Source organism: Dryobates pubescens, chromosome 5, assembly GCF_014839835.1.
Source record: "Dryobates pubescens isolate bDryPub1 chromosome 5, bDryPub1.pri, whole genome shotgun sequence".
In the NCBI taxonomy this organism is placed as follows: Eukaryota; Metazoa; Chordata; class Aves; order Piciformes; family Picidae; genus Dryobates; species Dryobates pubescens.
Window position 1 is genome coordinate 8,195,388 of NC_071616.1, and position 18,440 is coordinate 8,213,827.

Below are 18,440 nucleotides of genomic sequence, written 5' to 3' on the forward strand. Positions count from 1 at the left end.
AGGTTTTGATATTAAATACTCTACATTTACTATACATACCATTAAAGAGGTAAAATGTACTTTAAAGTGCATTTTACCTTTTTCCTTAGAATATTAGTAGAATAATTTCTCCAAGAGAAAAAAACAAACAACCAAACAACCCCAAACAAACCAAAAAACCACCAAAATTTTCAAACTTGCCAATCTGATAGTCCAGTTTCAGAAGCTGTGGATAGGTTTGGAACCCTACTATGGATTCTTGCCCTCTTTTCTAAGAGCAGTGTTTTCTATGCTTGCCATCTAAAACAAGAAGTCACCTAAAATGGAACAGGTGGTCCTCCTGCTAAGTGAAAGTATCAGCCTCGTATGTTAGAGGGAGTGTCATAGCTCTAGAAGTTTCTCTCATCCCTTATTGGGTAATTTCAGAGTTGGACAGAAAAATTCCACAGGTCCAATGTGCAATGTGGCCAGTAGTCAGATCTGTAGGACTCAAGTCTTAACACAAGCAGCTTCTAAAATGCTTTTCCTAGTGAAACCTTTATTTCTTTCTTGCTGTAACTTTGCAACAGAAATACAAGAAGTTTATATAGTAAAATGTGAGTTACCCAAGCAAACAGTGAGCTAATACTTGAAAGAAGCAATAGCAAGTACAAGTATAATGCAGTATTCAAGAAACCACCTTGTCTAAGAAAAATGTTCAAACAAATTGAGCTTCCCAAAAAATCACTGCAACTGTAAACACTGGGTTACATGCAGGAATCATAACATCTTTCATAAAAGCTGCCCAAACTACTAAAAATCAGATAACACTTATTTCCCACTGTGTACCTGCAGTATCCAAGTGACTGTGTCCTTCTGTGCCTCTAACTGAGGAACTCTCTTTAATTTTTCCAGAAGCATTAACACGTTCACAGCATTCAAGGCCGAGCTTCCCATGCCTTCACAAAGGAAAGAAAGATTGAAGAGTGTAGGTCTTCAGTGAAAATAATACATGAACATAACGTGGATAAAAGCATACAAGAACACGAGCTGTGTAGCTACACTTCTGGTTTGACTTCAATTGTTTATGCCAGTTAACTGTAGGATAACATTTTCCCCTTGTAGATCAATAAACTTTGCTACTTCCAAGAGCAGAAGTACAGACAAAACCAGAATTGCCTTATTTTTCAACAAAGTGCTCTCTTCCATTTCATTTCTTTTGCAGCACTTTGCATTTGCAATTAGTTTCCAAATTTTTACAAGTAAGATAAATGGAAATTATTTCTTTGTGTAATTTCTTTAACATCACTTCTCAGGAAGCCTTCTTGCAAAGATTAATTCATTGGGTTTTTTGGGTTTGTTTTCATCCCTTACATATAAACAAGGGTTTGTTTTTTTCTGGTTATACAAAACTAAAGTCGGCAAAGAATTTTAACATCTCAACTGTAATTACTTTTAGTGTATTCCTAGAGTTGATATGAAGCTCCTTTAACAGAAAATATATTAAGTGTGACAATACTTATTCTTGCTCAGCAATAAAAAAACATTAAGAGAGAGAAAGAAAAGTCTTTCAAAACTCAGTGAAACCTCTTCACACAATGTTCTTAAAAAATTAAATAAGGGCAGTTCAGCTGCTCTATGTATTTATTCATATAGGAAGTATTTAAAAGACAAATGTGTTGCTGAGGGCCACAGTTCAGTGGTGGACCTGACAGCGTCAGGTTAATGGTAGGAGTCTTAAAGGTCTTTTCCAACCTACACAATTCTAGGATTGTATTTCACAATTCTTATCTCTATTTCATCTCCCAAGTGACAAATAGAATAGTGTGGCCAGCAGGATCAGGGAAGTCATTGTGCCCCTGTACTTTGTACTGGTTAGGCCACACCTTGAGTCCTGTGTCCAGTTCTGGGCCCCTCAGTTTAAGAAGGACATCGAGACACTTGAACGTGTCCAGAGAAGGGCAACAAGGCTGGGGAGAGGCCTTGAGCACAGCCCTGTGAGGAGAGGCTGAGGGAGCTGGGATTGTTTAGCCTGGAGAAGAGGAGGCTCAAGGGAGACCTCATTGCTCTCTACAACTACCTGAAGGGTGGCTGTAGCCAGGAAGGGGTTGGTCTCTTCTCCCAGGCAACCAGCACCAGAACAAGAGGACACAGTCTCAAGCTGCGCCCGGGGAAGTTCAGGCTCGAGGTGAAGAGAAAGTTCTTCACTGAGAGAGTCATTCGCTATTGGAATGTGCTGCCCAGGGAGGTGGTAGAGTCACCATTCCTGGATGTGCTCAAGAGGGGATTGGACGTGGCACTCGGTGCCATGCTCTAGTCATGACATCTTGGGTGATAGGTTGGACTTGATGATCTTTGAGGTCTCTTCCAACCTTGGTGATACTGTGATACTGTGTAATTAGGTTTAGCCTGAAATGTATTACTTTTTTCAATTATTCTTACACATGAAGCAGTAACTCTATATAAGATGAGAGCTTATTTAGAAAATGTAGATTCCAACTCCCACTCACTAGTCCCAAGAAAGTGCTCTATGGGGATTTGGAAAGAAATTAAAGAGGAAAAAGCACACTTCATAGCCACTAAACTCTTTTTCTATTATCACTACTATAGTGAAAGACTTGAGCTTGCACATAAGACAGTAATTGTACAGCTCAGGAGTACAAAAGATGGAGACAGTTCACTTAAAATACACTGTCTTTTTTTCAAGGAGTTCTTGGTTTCCATTCCAATAATGTTCTTGTGAAGGGAGAATCATTTTCAGTTATCCAATGATTACTTTTTCCTTTCTTCCCTAGGAGAAGCATATCTCCACTTCAGCATAGCTGGTAACTGGGAACAAAAGAGCCTAGCCCAAACCATGTTTGAAAGTATATTAAAAAAAAAAGAACTTTAAATCTTTCCTGACTTACATCACTGAATGCTTTCTTCTAGTTCCCTTTTGGCCTTACAAAAATCAATGTAGCCTAATTTACTTTGCCCTTTTAAAGAAAATTCAACATACGTGTTGCTTTGTGATAAAAATCAAAGGTTACTTCTTCTTCTGGAGACTTCTGTAACTGCTGCTTCTCTTCTAGTAACCCTAAAGAAAGGATATGAAGCACCTGAAAAAGAGAAGCACAGTACCTCTCATTCACTGTTAGAGGCTTGAAAAACTGGCATATAAAATTAGGATGCTTAACATTAGTTCTGTATTACATGCTGATTATATCCATGATAAAATACAGAAATGAGGAAACAAGTGCACAGACTTTTTCAGTTTAGGAAAGATGTTGACTTGCTGGAATGTGTCCAGAAAAAGGCAAAAAAAAAAAAAAAAAAAGGCAAAGCTGGTGACAGGTTTGGAGCACAAGCCCTATGAGGAGAGGCTGAGGGAGCTGTGGTTGCTTAGCCTGGAGAAGAGGAGGCTCAGAGGAGACCTTATTGCTCTCTACAACTACCCGAAGGGAGGTTGTAGACAGGAGGGGGCTGGTCTCTTCTCCCGGGCGGCCAGCACCAGAACAAGAGGACACAGTCTCAAGCTGCGCCAGGGGAGGCTTAGGTTGGATGTTAGGAAGAAGTTCCTCATAGAAAGAGTGATTTGTCATTGGAATGGGTCGTCCAGAGAGGTGGAGGAGTCACCATCACTGGAGATGTTTAGGGAGAGACTGGATGGGGTTGCTTGGTGCTATGGTTTAGTTGATTAGATGTTGTTGGGTAATAGGTTGGTCTTGATGATCTCAAAGGTCTTTTCCAACCTGGTTAATTCTATTCTACTAGAAGGCAAGGCAATTAAGTAATCTGCACTCTAATAAACAAAACTGATGAACGCAACCAGTTTGTACATTCACATTCTAATCCTATAAAGACCACAAATAACTAAAACAACAACAACAATAAACAACCACCTTTGATATGAGTAACTCTTCTTTTTTTAAAGCATTAAGTCACTGTGGTAAAATTAAATGTTTAAACACCTACAAAAAAAATACACTACTTCATGACTGAAGCCTCAAAGACATTTATGTATTTGGAGACTTTGCAGGACACAAGATGAAACAACTCCAGTTTAAGATAATCAAATGGTTACTTATTTGAACATGAAGCTTCAAGAAAAAGATGATGTAAGGAGAACTACATATTGAGACAGCTTAAGTAATGAGACAGCATCAGAGGGAATGTGAAATAGAAAACTGAATTGTATTCCCAATTGAATACTATTGTGTTTCACATTTCTATTTTATAGTGGGGATACATAAGTAATTTTTTTGTTGTTGTCAGTCAGAAGGATTTATAAAACCAGGTTTGAGGACAAGTAAATTCTTATTATCCCAAGTTCAAGCTTATCTTTACGTATTTTTATCTCATCATACACAGTTAACATGGTCAACATGGCAACAACCATAGGAGGACAAGAGCTAACCATACCATTTGGATCATAGCTTCAGTCCACAAGTGGGTTTCCAGTTCTACTGCCCTCTGAAGAATGGTCCGCAGTATGTGCATCATAACATCACAGTTCAGAATCCTCACCACGTTGCTGAATGCAGGACTGAAGTCTGGAGGAGGCGGTGGTGGCAATGCTAGAAAATGGAGATGTGCAAATGCATTAACAAATCTCATCACAGACTGCAAGCAAAATGTAGAGAGTGCAAACACACTAATTCCACTGAAAGAAAAACTGGACATTTAAACTAATAAACCCACACTCAATCACAATTGTTTGTCTAGGTCAGCCTCTATCTTTAGCACCACTGAGTACTTTTAGCAATTTCTTACATAAAACACATGCAAACTACACGGACCAATCATGAGTATTTAGTTGCACCTAAATATGCACCTAAATGTATCCTTAATACTCTGCACTGCCCTATTTATGCTTGTAGCTTGCACCAGATAGCAAGTTTTCAAGTAGTTAAAGAAGAGTAAGCTGTGAATATTCCAGAGTGTGGTGTCTCACTTTAGTGTCCCATGTCTAAGATGGCTGGAGTTCTAAGTTACTCTGTAGATGACAGAGAGGGGAATCAATACAGATGACCAATATGATCTAGTATTGTTCCAGGATTGTTCAAGTATAGTGCAAACATAGTACAGTGCTGATAGCAGTGCTGACAGGCTAATAAAAGAAGAAGGAAGATGTGCATATTAAGGGAACATTTACAACTTGCATAAACTCAGAGAGCATCGCTGGCATAGCTTCATTGGTTCCTCACGAGTAACCACAGCTACTACTATTGATTATTGGTTACACTAATAACACGCGAGGTTGTTGATGCACGTGTGCATCCTGTTACTCCAAGATAACTCTGTGTTTATAGCTACCAGTGTCCTGCTTTAGTTACGTGGTGCAGGCACAGCACTATTCTGCTACACTGCTAGCCACTTCTGCACCCATGCTGCACACGGCCTACCACCATGTCAGGCTCTAGGCCTACACTGCCAGATTGCTCACACTGCTTGTTGCCACCATTACCACGTTACTCCTGCTCCTGGGACATTCCCACAATTTCTAGTTACGTACACTTTTGGAGCAAATACTGAAACTGTGTGATGTGGTGCCTCACACAGAAGCCCTATGGAATCCTGGCGTCTACTGACAGCAACTCACTTAATACTGCAGCCTTTCTCTACCTGGATGCACTGGCTTCAGTCATCTTTTCTTACCTGAAAGTCTATTTTCAGAAAACCTCTATGAACACAGGTCTCTGAAACCATTTATCTTTTGACAATTTAGACTAAATGAATTATAAAAAGCTACTGCCAGAGACAACACAACCACATAAAAGCACATGTATGAAGTATCTGCAACAAAATGAGTAGTCGCAGAGGAATATACATCACCACAAAAGGTTATCCTGGGATTTTGGAACTGGATCACCCTATTACATCAAAGTGAGTTTCTGACAACTACATCTAGACATCTGCATTTTAAAATTTACTGGTTGATAGTAGGCTGAACATGAGCCTGCAGTGTGCCCAGGCAACCAAGAAGGCAAATGGCATCCTGGCCTGTATCAGGAACAGAGTGGCCAGCAGGAGCAGGGAAGTCATTCTGGCCCTGTACGCAGCACTGTTTAGACCAAACCTTGAGTACTGTGTCCAGTTCTGGGCCCCTCAGTTTAGGAAAGATGTTGACTTGCTGGAATGTGTCCAGAGAAGGGCAACAAAGTTGGGGAGGGTTTAGGAGCACAAGTCCTATGAGGAGACACTGAGAGAGCTGGGGTTGCTTAGCCTGGAGAAGAGAAGGCTCAGAGGAAACCTTATTGCTGTCTACAACTACTTGAAGGGAGGTTGTAGACAGGTGGGAGTTGGTCTCTTCTTCCAGGTGGCCAGCACCAGAACAAGAGGACACAGTCTCAAGCTGTGCCAGGGGAGGTTTAGGCTGGATGTTAGGAAGAAGCTCTTCATAGAAAGAGTCATTGCCCATTGGAATGGGCTGTCCAGGGAGGTGGTAGAGTCACCATCACTGGAGGTGTTTAGGAAGAGACTGGACGGGGTGCTTGGTGCCATGGTTTAGTTGATTAGATAGTGTTGGATGATAGGTTGGACTCAAAGGTCTTTTCCAACCTGGTTAATTCTATTCTATTCTAAAACAATTCTACAAAACCCATGTCCCTGCTAATATTAGCAAATTATAATATAAATTATAAAGTGAACAGGGGGAAAGAAAAATAAAAGGTACTATTGCAAAATCTGTCAGCTGTATAAAATAAGCAGTGGAGAAAGAAAACAAGAATAATCCTTTATTATTTAATGCAAAATTATTTCCCCCTTGTTTTCCAGCTGTCATAATCTTCCATGTTACTTACAGCTGAAGGAAATAGAGTTTTCAAAGCAAATATGATTCCTGATTTAACTGTGTGTCCCCTAAATGACAATGCCAATTTATTCCTTTTGTGTTCCACAGTTTTTCAACTGAAAGGAACACAAAATAAAATAAATATGAGAATGAATTTTAACCACCTCAGGCACAAAATGCTGTAGTGCCCCTGACCGTACACAAAAAATAAATATACACTTTAGAGTAGGAAGCAAAGATTAAGGTATTCAACTGAAAGGGCAATCTGGGAAAGGAAGCCATTCTATCAGTTACAACTCACAAAAACAGGTGATAGCTGACTTTATTAAACTGTTCCTTGTACTAGTTTGTTCAGATCAAAGTCTTCCTCAAATTAACTCACTCAATGCTCATGAGTTGAATAGGTTAAATTAAAGAAAGAGAAATACATTTGGGTTACAATAGAAACATGAGGGCTTAGTTGTAAGTATTTGCATCTTCTAAAAATGAAAATTTTGATTTACAAAACTTAAGGCTCAAGCTACTTTCAGAATGGATGCAAGTACTAGTTCCTGAGGCAACCTTCTCTCCATGACGTTTTTAGGTCTTAACATTGTGCTAAAGAAAATACACACAAACCCAAACAAACAAACCCAAAAAACACCACCACTTCTGTTACCTAGTTACATCATCAAAAACATTTAAGCTGTTTATTTTGTCAGTGGGTACTACAGCATGTTTATTTATTTGCCTGAAACTTCAGTTAAGAACTCTGAAACTCCCATCCTTGTTTTATAGAAAATCACTACAAATCACATCAAATTTAATATAAATTCAATTACACAAATGAGGTCACACAAAATTCTCCCAAAGCTCATTTCATATCCACAACTACATCTCACATTTACTGAGTCATCACTTTCAAATTTTTACCTTCATCTCTGTTTTCTTGTTTTCTTCTTTTCTTTTGTGTATGTTCAGCCTACAGAAAAAGTAGTGTCATTATATCAGCATCTTTACAGAGGTGCACAATAAAACAATGAGAATTCTCAACCAGAAATCTGACAAGATCCATAGTCAGTACTTGGTCATGTAACTTGTCTGAGAGGTAGATAACACCACTGCATCTTGCATTGCAATTTGTAGTAGACAAACAATTGGACATACTTGCTTCCTCAGTAAGAGTTATAAAAGCAAAGCTTGGGGTTTTCCAGTTCAAATATCATTCTTATATTTTGGTCCTAACATAAACAGCATGAATATGTAAGAAATTTTAGGCAAAATACCAATGAAAACCATACCACATGAATTTGTATTAACAATTTCAACTTCATTAGCGGTTTAGTTCTGCAGTTAGTTGCATTTAACTGAATCCATTTCTTTAGACTGTATTAATTGCTTTCCCCTAGCAAAATTCTTCAGACTATGTAAATGTTTGGGTTTTTTTTAACCTTTGAGAGTGAATCTTACACTGCTTACCTTGCTGTGCTGGGTCTTAGTATAGTGATAAAAGAACATATTGAATTCCTTCAAGCATTCATCTTTCAGTTCATAAACTCCATGGCCAGACACACCTGGTTTCCTTACAGAGAAATATTTCATGACACACAGATTAGTAATTTATGTTCAGCACATCTCTGAATGTAAACAAACCACTAATATAAATTTTCTACAAACATGCTACTAAGCAGAATAGTGATGGTTACTTCAATAATTTATTGAGTGAATACAGTTATCAGCCTTTAATTTTCAAGAGTGTTCAACTACTGTAAATCCTGCCCTGCAGCAAAATATTTCTAGTGTGTACAATCTACAGTACACCAGATAGCCTCTGACAGGCAAATTCTTTTTCCTTTTATGACTTACAATTTCAGACACTGGATGTTGCTGTATCAAATTCATTATTTTATTTGACCAAGGTATAAACCAAGTAATACAGCTCCTTTCCAGCCTTTTTCAAACATTCCCTGTGATTCTCAAAGCAAAATTCTTAGGTACATTTTTATACATGTATTTATATGTACCTATAGAAATTTCTACATAGCTGCTAGGTATATTTCTATAGCTGCCCTTGGTTAACCATAAACAAGCAAGCCACATGAAATTTCAAGTGAGTTATAGTAAAAATAATTAAATCACAAGATATTTTTTGGTGAGAAAAATAGCAGAACATTTGAACTAGGTTTTCAGTTTTCTCAACTGCTACAACTGAATATTCTTTATTACATATTTATAGATGCATGTTAAAAGGAAGTAACTCGTGTCTCAACATGTCTGATCATGTCTGAACAAGTTAACAACTTGGTACAATTAGTTGTTAAGCTTTCCAACCATTTCTGAGATATAATAAAAGCTTTTGAAGATTTTCCCACTAGGAGTTAAGATTATTTGACTGAGACTCCTCAGACTGAATTTGAGGAAAGTGAGGGGCAAAAAGAAGGAAGCAGCAGCTCTGGATATTCCATGGCCTTTCCCATGTATATTTGAAAGTGTACACATTTCAAGACAGCAAAATATCAGCAGAAGAGAGACTGTGCAGTGCAACTTGCTTAACCAATACAATTAAAGAGGTTTTATTGTCCATTAATACTACATTAAAAAACCCACAATATGAAGAACTTACTTAAATGTAGCCACTTTATCAATTACATTCTCCAAGCCAGTTTCATTGTTCTCCTGGTAAAGAAAAAATTTTTTTAAAATAAAATAAAAAATAAATAATTTTTTAAAGTAATTTGGGATAAATAAATAATGATTCAAATATTTTCTTTAGGTGTAATAAAAATAGACATACAGATTTAGATCAATAACCTAGCTCATTAATTAACATTTTGGCCACTAATAATCAGAAAGCAAATACTGATCAGTGACAAGAGATACCAGAGACAGACCATGCTTTCAATTACATATGTAAAGTTTTCTTGATTTCACAGCTGATCTCCAGAAAAAAGAGCAGTGCCTTACACAGCCTCAATGGAGGGAAAAAACAGAGATTTAGTCTTTTAAACCAGTGAATTTGGATCACCCATTACTGGTTTCTGGTAATATTGTAGGCTACTAAACTTACAGGTTTCACAGACTATAAAATCTAATCCACATTCCTCTCCTTTGCTTGCATTTTCAAGAGTTAAAATAGAACATCAGGGAAATCTGTGCTTTCTAATAGACCTGCAAAAGTTGAAGAGATCAAAATTACAGGATCAAAATCAATGATGGCACACATGGCAGAATGGAATCCAGATGCATGGTCCTACAAAGCCAAAAGAGGAAATACTTTTTAAACTTTTCCTGTTGACTTTAGGAAAACTACAGCTGAATATCCTATGTCTTCATCAAAAGGCACAATCCCCACACAAACCTTTTCAGATTAGACCATACTGGAATTGATGGCATTTACCTCTACATCAGTAAAGTGTATAAGTCCCTTTGTCATAATGTTTTGCAATTCTGATATCAACTTTTGAGTTTTGTATCAGAAATAAAATGCTTCCATAGGTAAGGCAAAGAAGAAAGTCATAAAACAAGGAAAAGTGAATAAATCAGGACTCACGTCTTCAGGCAAGGACTTGGTAATTGCACTGTGAGCCATTGGTTCAATACACAACAGATGGATGATTTCCCGCATGGTGACATCTTCTTTTGTCACATTACTCACTCCAGGCACGTATCTTTCACCTACCAGAGTGAATCAGGAGCAGAAGAATGACAGATACAGAGGTAATGGTATTGCTGGGATATTTCATAGCTAAGTTTGCATTTGCTGTCCCAAATGTCTGAGAGGGAAAAAGGTTCACAGTATAGATTGCTAATAAAATGAGCTACAATGAAGTCTCTCTTCATATTCTACTTATTATGTAATAATACATTTATTTAACAGGGCTTTTTTCACTGTGCAACTCCTATTGCTTCTGGTTGGTAAATACTTGTGGTACTACCTATTTAAAACAGACTACAACTCAATTAAAACCGGCATTCTCCAGTATCCTCTCTGTACCGTCTATGTTAAAGAAAGTAATCAAACTTATTTTGACAAACTTCAATAATCCAGCACTACAACAGCAGGGAGAAATTAAACTTACCCACAACATAGATGAGAATCTGTAGCATCTCTTCTATTAATACATTATATTGTTTGATCAAATCCTACAAGAATTACAGAAACCAGTTTAAAAAAAAGAGGTCAGTCAGATGACACTGAACTCAGCCTTCAGGACTTTGCTGAAACACTGTACTGTAAGAAGAAACCTTCATTCTAACAAGCTGGAAAAAATGCCTGCTCTTGTAGGGGAGAAATTATTCTGCAACTGAAGTGCAACATTCATGTGCAGGAAAAGAAAGAGACAAAAACATATCCCAAACGAAGTATTACATGGAAGTTCAAGCCTCAAGAATTAGCACAACAATCCAGGAAAATTCAAGCCAAAAATAAGATATAATATGGCTTAAGAGACAGAAATGAGTTTGGTAGATGCCCTATGAAATAAAGGTTAAACCTATTTAAAAACCTATTTGCTAATCCTGAGTAAGCCTCTACAAATTCTGAATACAAAACAAGCCATTTAACCATTACATCCAGTGTTGACTAAGTGCAGTCTTAAAAATGCACTTATTAATATTAGCTCACTTCTTAATTAATGTTCCATAAGCTCAATGCAAGGAAATGAATCAGCAAAAATACTTGCCACTTACTTGATCTTTGGTGGGCTTCATCTTTCTGAAAGCATCAACAAGCTCATATCTCTGCAGCATCAGCAGGAGAAACTGGTTTGGATCCATAAAAGATGCACCTATCTATCAAAAAACACAGACTAATATAAACATCAGTTCCTCATTAACTATGAAAAATACTCTTAACAAGGGGAAAAAAGGTTAAATTACACATTTTAATAAAAATTAAATTTAATTCCTTGAAAATGTTGTAAGTCTTGAAGGTCTCTTCCAACCTGGTTTATTCTATTCTATTCAAGAAAGCAATGATTCAGAACATTATACCTGGAGCATGATAATATCTTTGTCATACATCTCTTCTCTGCATTTAACATCTTGGTAATAGAATACCTGAAAAAACAGGAAAACAAAATTTAAGTAGTGAAGTAATGCACTAGGCCAATGGGCACCAGTTAATATTTAAGGCTTTAAGCTGTACAGCACCTTTACTTAGCAAGGGGAAGTCTTGTGTTTCTTTCAAAACAAATGTGTACTTGGAAGGAAGAGAAAAATGTTGGGCTTTTTATCACTGGTTACAAGAGATCCACACTGTATTTCATACTGCTCCCAAAAAAATCAACTCTAGTGGTTGCTATTTATTGAAGTCAAAACACTCTCCTCCTTGTACCCCAGTTCTCAGAGTCAATTCTACAAGAAGCTACCAATTTCACTTCAAAGGGTCCTGTAAAAGGTAAACAAAAATGTTCTGACATCAAAGAAAGGGGGAAAAAAAAAAGACAATGAAGCCAAAGCTGGCAAAATACAAGAATCACAGGATATATTAGGGGTTGGAAAGGACCTCCTGAGATCATCTAGTCCAACCCCTCTGCCACAGCAGGACCACAGAATCTAGCACAGGTCACACAAGAATGCATCCACATAGGTCATGAAAGTCTCCAGACAGGAGACTCTACAACTTAAGGCGAGACTCTCCCTTTTATTCTTGCAGCAAAAAAGCCTGCCAGTATTACAAAATGTTTATGTGCATTCAGCACAAAACAATCATAGAGCATTTGAAAGTCTGAGACAAAAATAGTTTGACTTTTGAATAAAATGATCACCATACACTATGAGATTCTTGTAACATTTTACATTATAAGCAACAGTATGAACAGTATTTATGTAGCAATTTCTTTACCACACCTGGAAGTATTTTAGAGTAGATGTCAGCAACATACATAACATATCACAAACAAGTCACGAGAAAGCTGAAAAACCTAATCTAATATAGTGAGGCAAGTCATTGATCAAGCCGGAAATAAACCCAGGTCATTTAATTCCCACCTAGAAACCTTTCTTTTAAGTGTAGCAGTGACCCCCACAACCTTCTTCTGACCTGAATAAAATTACCCCTGGGACCATCACCAAGAAACACTTGCATAGACCATCAGGACTAACTTGCTGTTGAATATTGTAGGGTGTACCTGGCTTATCAAGGACAGCCCATTCCTTCTCCACATCTCTGCAGCAACCTGAGCAACCAAGACAAGACAGCGCAAAGGATATTCTACCAGCAGCTCCACTTGAAACTCTTCCTAGAATTACAAACAAAAAATTTTTTAAAAGTCTGTTAGTGACTTCAAAAGTGTTAAGTCCTCAGTACCCCCTTCCTGGGGGTACTGGTTGATGGTAGGCTGAACATGAGCCCGCAGTGTGCCCAGACAACCAAGAGGGCCAATGGCATCCTAGCCTGCATCATGAACAGTGTGGCCAGCAGGAGCAGGGAGGTCATTCTCCCCCTGTACACTGCATTGGTCAGGCCACACCCTGAGAACTGTGTCCAGTTCTGGGCCCCTCAGTTTAGGAAGGATGTTGTCTTGCTGGAATGTGTCCAGAGAAGGGCAACAAAATTGGTGAGGGGTTTGGAACACAAGCCCTATGAGGAGAGACTGCGGGAGCTGGGGTTGCTTAGCCTGGATAAGAGGAGGCTCAGGGGTGACCTTATTGCTCTCTACAACTACCTGAAGGGAGGTTGTAGACAGGTGGAGGTTGGTCTCTTCTCCCAGGCAACTAGAACAAAAGGACACAGTCCCAGGCTGCGCCAGGGGAGGTTTAGGCTGGAGGTTAGGAAGAAGTTCTACACAGAGAGAGTGATTGCCCATTGGAATGGGCTGCCCGGGGAGATGGTGGAGTCACCATCATTGGAGGTGTTCAGGAGGAGACTTGATAGGGTGCTTGGTTGCATGGTTTAGTTGATTAGGTGGGTTGGATTAGTTGATAAGTTGGGCACAATGATCTTGAAGGTCTCTTCCAACCTGGTTTATTCTATTCCAAAAAAGACACTTTGACAGCTGCAAAATTACTTGTGTGCCCATCACAAGAGTTACAGAATATAACTTTTGGCTTTTTCCTTCCCAAACTATAAACCCCAAGTAGTATTTGGGGGAAGGAGGGGAGGGAAAATATCATTAATAAACAAAATCTTACAGGTGAAACAAACTCATGCAACCTTGAGATGGCTCCAGTCTTGCTTAATCGTACATGAAGACCTGCAAAACCAACAGGAAACAAGTTAGTAATTTAAATTCAATATCAGTACAGCTTCCCCTCCAACCCACTGTAAAAGTTAGCTATACCACCTACAACTCAGAGAATTACAGAAAAAAAGGTCAAAGTTTATTCAGGAAGGACTTGTTACTTTTCTCTTTTTCCTTTCTTTTTTAAAGATAGAAGATCTATGCCATTATCACAGTAGTGCATACAGTCTTACAATCCACTATTTTATGAATAAATCTGTTCATTTAATGGATTCATTAAAAACACTTTACACCAAGATGCTAAATCATATTAGCAAGATTTTCATCTCTCATTTGCAGGTCAGTAATCACCACGTTTCAAGACTACAAGGCTTAACAGATGGTATCTTGGTATAAAATGATGTGATAAAGAATCTACAGCTTAATTATAGCACATGATTTCATTTGTTTGCTAGAGAAAGCAGCAATCACCCACTGCTATGGTCCTTTGTACTCTGACTGGAAATCTGTCCTGGTATGCTGCAAACATATGTCTTTTAGTAGGAGCGTTTTAACAGTCCTAAGATATACGTGGCTGGAAAACAAATTTGAGATAAAGCAATAATGAGCATTTGTTCAGGCAAAACAAATAGAAACAGAATGACATAAGTTTAGGTAGTTCAGAGAAAACTGAAGATCCCATTGAAACCTGAAGCTTTTCCTTCTCCCCTATCTCTTCTGTTTAAAAAAGTGTCTTCCAACCTCTGTGGAAAATTGTCTCAAAAAAAAACCCAATCCAACCCAAAACACCCAACCCAGAACCAAAAAAAAAAAAAAAAACCCAAAACTTTTCTTTATTGGGACATCTAGGGAACAGGGTTACCTCATGATGAGATAGCAGAAAGCCAGAGAACAAATTATCTGTGAAAGACATAACCTGAATGCTTTCTAATGTACAGAAAGAGACGGATGATGAAACACAATTCAACTAGCTATCAAAACACACCACCTACCAGCAAGAGTCCTAGAGAGTGGTAAATGTATGCTGACAGGATCTGCAGACACTCTGTAAGGTCTGCTCTCCAGAGTATGGCCACATAAGTGAAACACTGTCTTCTCCCGCGAGCGCCCATTTGTGCTGCACCTCATCACAGCTTTATGACATTCACTGTAGGCCCTGAGCAACAGCTCCTCCTAAAAGTTAAAATAAATGCATAGAGTTGCATTTAAAATTCCTCACTTGTTTTTTTGCATGGCTTAAAGCTACTAAAAAGCCACTGTATAATTACTTCTGTCTCTTAATACAAGGTAGTACTGGATGGGAACAGTGGAGCATCCACTGAAGCTAGCTGAGAAAATGCTTTTGTTCAAATAAGCTGCTCTGGAAAATGCTCTAAAATCTGTGTGCTTCTTTAAGCTCCAATATCTTAATAGCTTGCATAATGTAGAGCCCAAATTGGATCAAGAAGCTCCTGAACTGCTGCAGTTCTTTCTTCCCTTCTCGCTCTACTGATAAAACACCAAAAAAACCCCAACAAAACAACAGCAACAACAAAAACTACACCCACAACCTTCAAAATACCTTTAAGTTAATAAACTCTACTATTTGCTCCCTTCCTCCAGCACAGGGAAGAGCTCCATCACCAATTAAGACCACTCAGTTACCCAACTACACAAAGATTTTGCAGTTTGCTTTTGCATCATCACAGCCTCCAAAACCTTCAAATTTGGCAGTGATACCATGATCTCAATTCTCCAAAAGCTTGAATTATGAGGAGCATTTTCTCTTTATGATTTGCCTTATACCCTGTGCAGCTTTGTCAGCTAGAAGGTCCTATTTTTCTGAGGATCCCTTCTCTCTTTTGTCACACCAGAGATTCTTTCAGATCCATTTTTTGTGGAGATCTGCATTGATTAATACTGAGCTATTTCAAGAAGCACTCAAATAATGACAAAAGGCACACATGTTAGACTCCCAAACAACTGACATACATACATCACAGGCACACCACTCCTGGAACATGAAAAGAATGTTCTTGAGCTGCATCTGTATAGCAATAGCTGCTTCCCAGTCGGGGTCCACCTCTATGTGCTGACCAATCTGTCTTTTTATCTCCTCCATTCCCTGAAATGGAGATGCCACAGAATTACTTAAGCACAAGCAGTGGTCAGAGGCTTAAACCAACATAAAATCCCATAAACAAATGGTAAAATACAGGTTGTTCAGATACTTGGAGCTGAAATTGATGAGTTTTACTTCTGTAAAGTAAGCACTACTTTTTCATCCACCCAGGACAGGGATCGAAGAATTCACCACCTTAATTGCACGTTTACCTGCACAATAGTGTTGTGGACAAAAAGATGAGCCCAAAAAAGCAATGTAACGTAACAGCATATTGGAAAGAAATTACTGCAATGTCTTGTACCTGCATGCAAGTTAGAATCCTTAGGAAAGAAACAAATCCTTCTAAAAACCGCTCCCTCAGACGGTCCGTCCATAACGTAGGCTTGCTGACAAGGACGTACCTGTCCCCAGAGAAAACATTATCATCTTTTGTTCACACTTCTCTTCTGCTTATGCTTGTATTTGAAGTGTTCTTTAAATTTAAAGTGTTCTTTTATCAAAACAATCAACTGCATCAGGGCATTATACCATACAGCTTTCCCAGCGTGAACAAATGAACAAAGCCAGATTTCCCACACTGTCCTACAGTAAATATATTTTGGTTATTGATGCAATTGTTATATGGAATTATGTCAGTGTAAAACATCAGAAATAGTCTTCATAGAATTTTTGTATTTGAACATTTTAAATTCCCACTGAAAAAAATAAAATGAAGTTTTATGTGTGCTTTTTGAGGGGTTTTTAAAGGAGCTTTCTCATCCAATTCCTGAACTGAAAGCACCTCCTCCACTGCAGATTTTTTTGCAGAATTGCTCTGCCTTCTCAGATTTGCACTTACCTGAGGTCAAATATCACAGCATATACCCGATTCAGTTTGTCCTGACTGTAACCTTGGAAGTTGAACTTGTCATTTTTGTCTAGGTACTCTGGAAGCACTTCTAAGAGTGTCTCTGTAATGGTGGTGATTACATTTTGCTCTTCAATAAGATGTCGTGCCTGCAAGAAAAAAAAGTGATTTAAAATTTCTTCCTATTTTTGTTGAAGGGAACTGTCAAAACAACTTTTCCTTTGAATTCAGTCTCTTGGATTAGAAATTATTTAAGCATTTGTGAAGACACCAAGCTACAAAAAAATTCCATAGTGCTTCTTGTGTACAAGCACTATTTCTATCAACTTACATGTTTGTTCACTCTGACAGCTTCAATGTCACAGACATGCTATTTTTTCTAGAAAGATCATGTTGAGATGGGACTTTGACAATATTCTTTCAAGCAAGAAACATAACTTTTAAAAGCTATTAAGTATACTTTCTCCCCCACAGAGAATCATAGAATTGGTAGGGTTGGAAGTTACCTCAAGGATCATCTACTTCCAACCCCCCTGCCATGGGCAGGGACACCTCACACTAGATCAGGTTGCTCAGAGCCACATCCAGCCTGACTTTAAACACCTCCAGGGATGAGGCTTCTACCACCTTCCTGGCCAACAAGTTCCAGTAACTCACCATCCTCATGATGAAGAACTTCTTTCTAACATCTAAACCAAATCTTCCCTCCTCTAGCTTGGATCCATCCCCGCTAGTCCTATCACTGCCTGACACCCTAAAAAGTCTCTCCCCAGCTTTTTTGTAAGCCCCCTTCAAATACTGGAAGGTCACAATTAGATCTCCTCAGAGACTTCTCTTCTCCAGACTGAATAACCCCAACTCCCTCAGGCTGTCCTTATAGAAGTGCCCCAGCCCTCTGATCATCCTAATAGCCCTTCTCTGGACACATTCCAGAACACGCAGATCCTTCCTTTAATAGTTTTAACGTACAAGATGACCATTTGTATACACAAAGTTAATGCACAGAATGATGCTGCCTAGAACTTCTATTTATTTGCACTCCCTCGTCTTCCATAATGAATTTTCACAATCTCAAGTGCCTACTTTCATATTGGCCTCAACAAATCTCAGAGTAATTAGTTATCAACTCAACAACACCTAAAGACTCGCTGCCAAGTGCAGCAGTCTGCAAAGGTGGTGCTGCCATCAATTCTAAAATTTATCTTGCATTTCTGTCACAGACAGGCTTCACATACCAGAGTAGGTACAGTGAACATCTGAACTGAGAGCGCTGTCACAGAGAGAACTCTGTCATGATCATCACTGATGTACTCTTTTTGCAATGTCTTGTAATACTAGGAAAAAGAGAATATTGAGGAAGTTAAATAGATGTCAGCAAGTGTTAATTACAAATGTTTATTTTTTGAGATATAATTCTTGCAAATAAAAGTCCATTCTCCTTTGTGATAGGAGCAGTTCAAACAACAAAACAGCACAATGGCCTCAACATGCCAAAGCAATTAAATATATACCACACTGCCTTAAAAATGAAGATAAGCACAAAATTTACTGCTCTCTCAGACTGGAACCAAAATAATTTTTATCTTGCAACCA

At 38.4% G+C, this 18,440-nt stretch overlaps 1 protein-coding gene across 1 annotated transcript in view; it reads right to left on the reverse strand.

Annotated features, from left to right (window-relative positions):
• The window catches only part of UBR1 (ubiquitin protein ligase E3 component n-recognin 1), a 68,053-nt gene that overhangs the window by 25,680 nt on the left and 23,933 nt on the right, over positions 1 to 18,440 (reverse strand). Inside the window, exons 11-27 of the mRNA XM_054161528.1 lie at positions 18,083 to 18,181; positions 16,839 to 16,996; positions 16,302 to 16,401; positions 15,872 to 16,000; positions 14,889 to 15,069; positions 13,847 to 13,908; positions 12,844 to 12,954; positions 11,705 to 11,770; positions 11,402 to 11,503; positions 10,792 to 10,855; positions 10,263 to 10,387; positions 9,336 to 9,388; positions 8,192 to 8,294; positions 7,646 to 7,694; positions 4,363 to 4,517; positions 2,960 to 3,059; positions 808 to 917 (exon numbers count right to left, since the gene is read on the reverse strand). Coding sequence (XP_054017503.1) covers positions 808 to 917; positions 2,960 to 3,059; positions 4,363 to 4,517; positions 7,646 to 7,694; positions 8,192 to 8,294; positions 9,336 to 9,388; positions 10,263 to 10,387; positions 10,792 to 10,855; positions 11,402 to 11,503; positions 11,705 to 11,770; positions 12,844 to 12,954; positions 13,847 to 13,908; positions 14,889 to 15,069; positions 15,872 to 16,000; positions 16,302 to 16,401; positions 16,839 to 16,996; positions 18,083 to 18,181 — 1,767 coding nt within the window. The remainder of the gene's footprint in view (positions 1 to 807; positions 918 to 2,959; positions 3,060 to 4,362; positions 4,518 to 7,645; positions 7,695 to 8,191; positions 8,295 to 9,335; positions 9,389 to 10,262; positions 10,388 to 10,791; positions 10,856 to 11,401; positions 11,504 to 11,704; positions 11,771 to 12,843; positions 12,955 to 13,846; positions 13,909 to 14,888; positions 15,070 to 15,871; positions 16,001 to 16,301; positions 16,402 to 16,838; positions 16,997 to 18,082; positions 18,182 to 18,440) is intronic.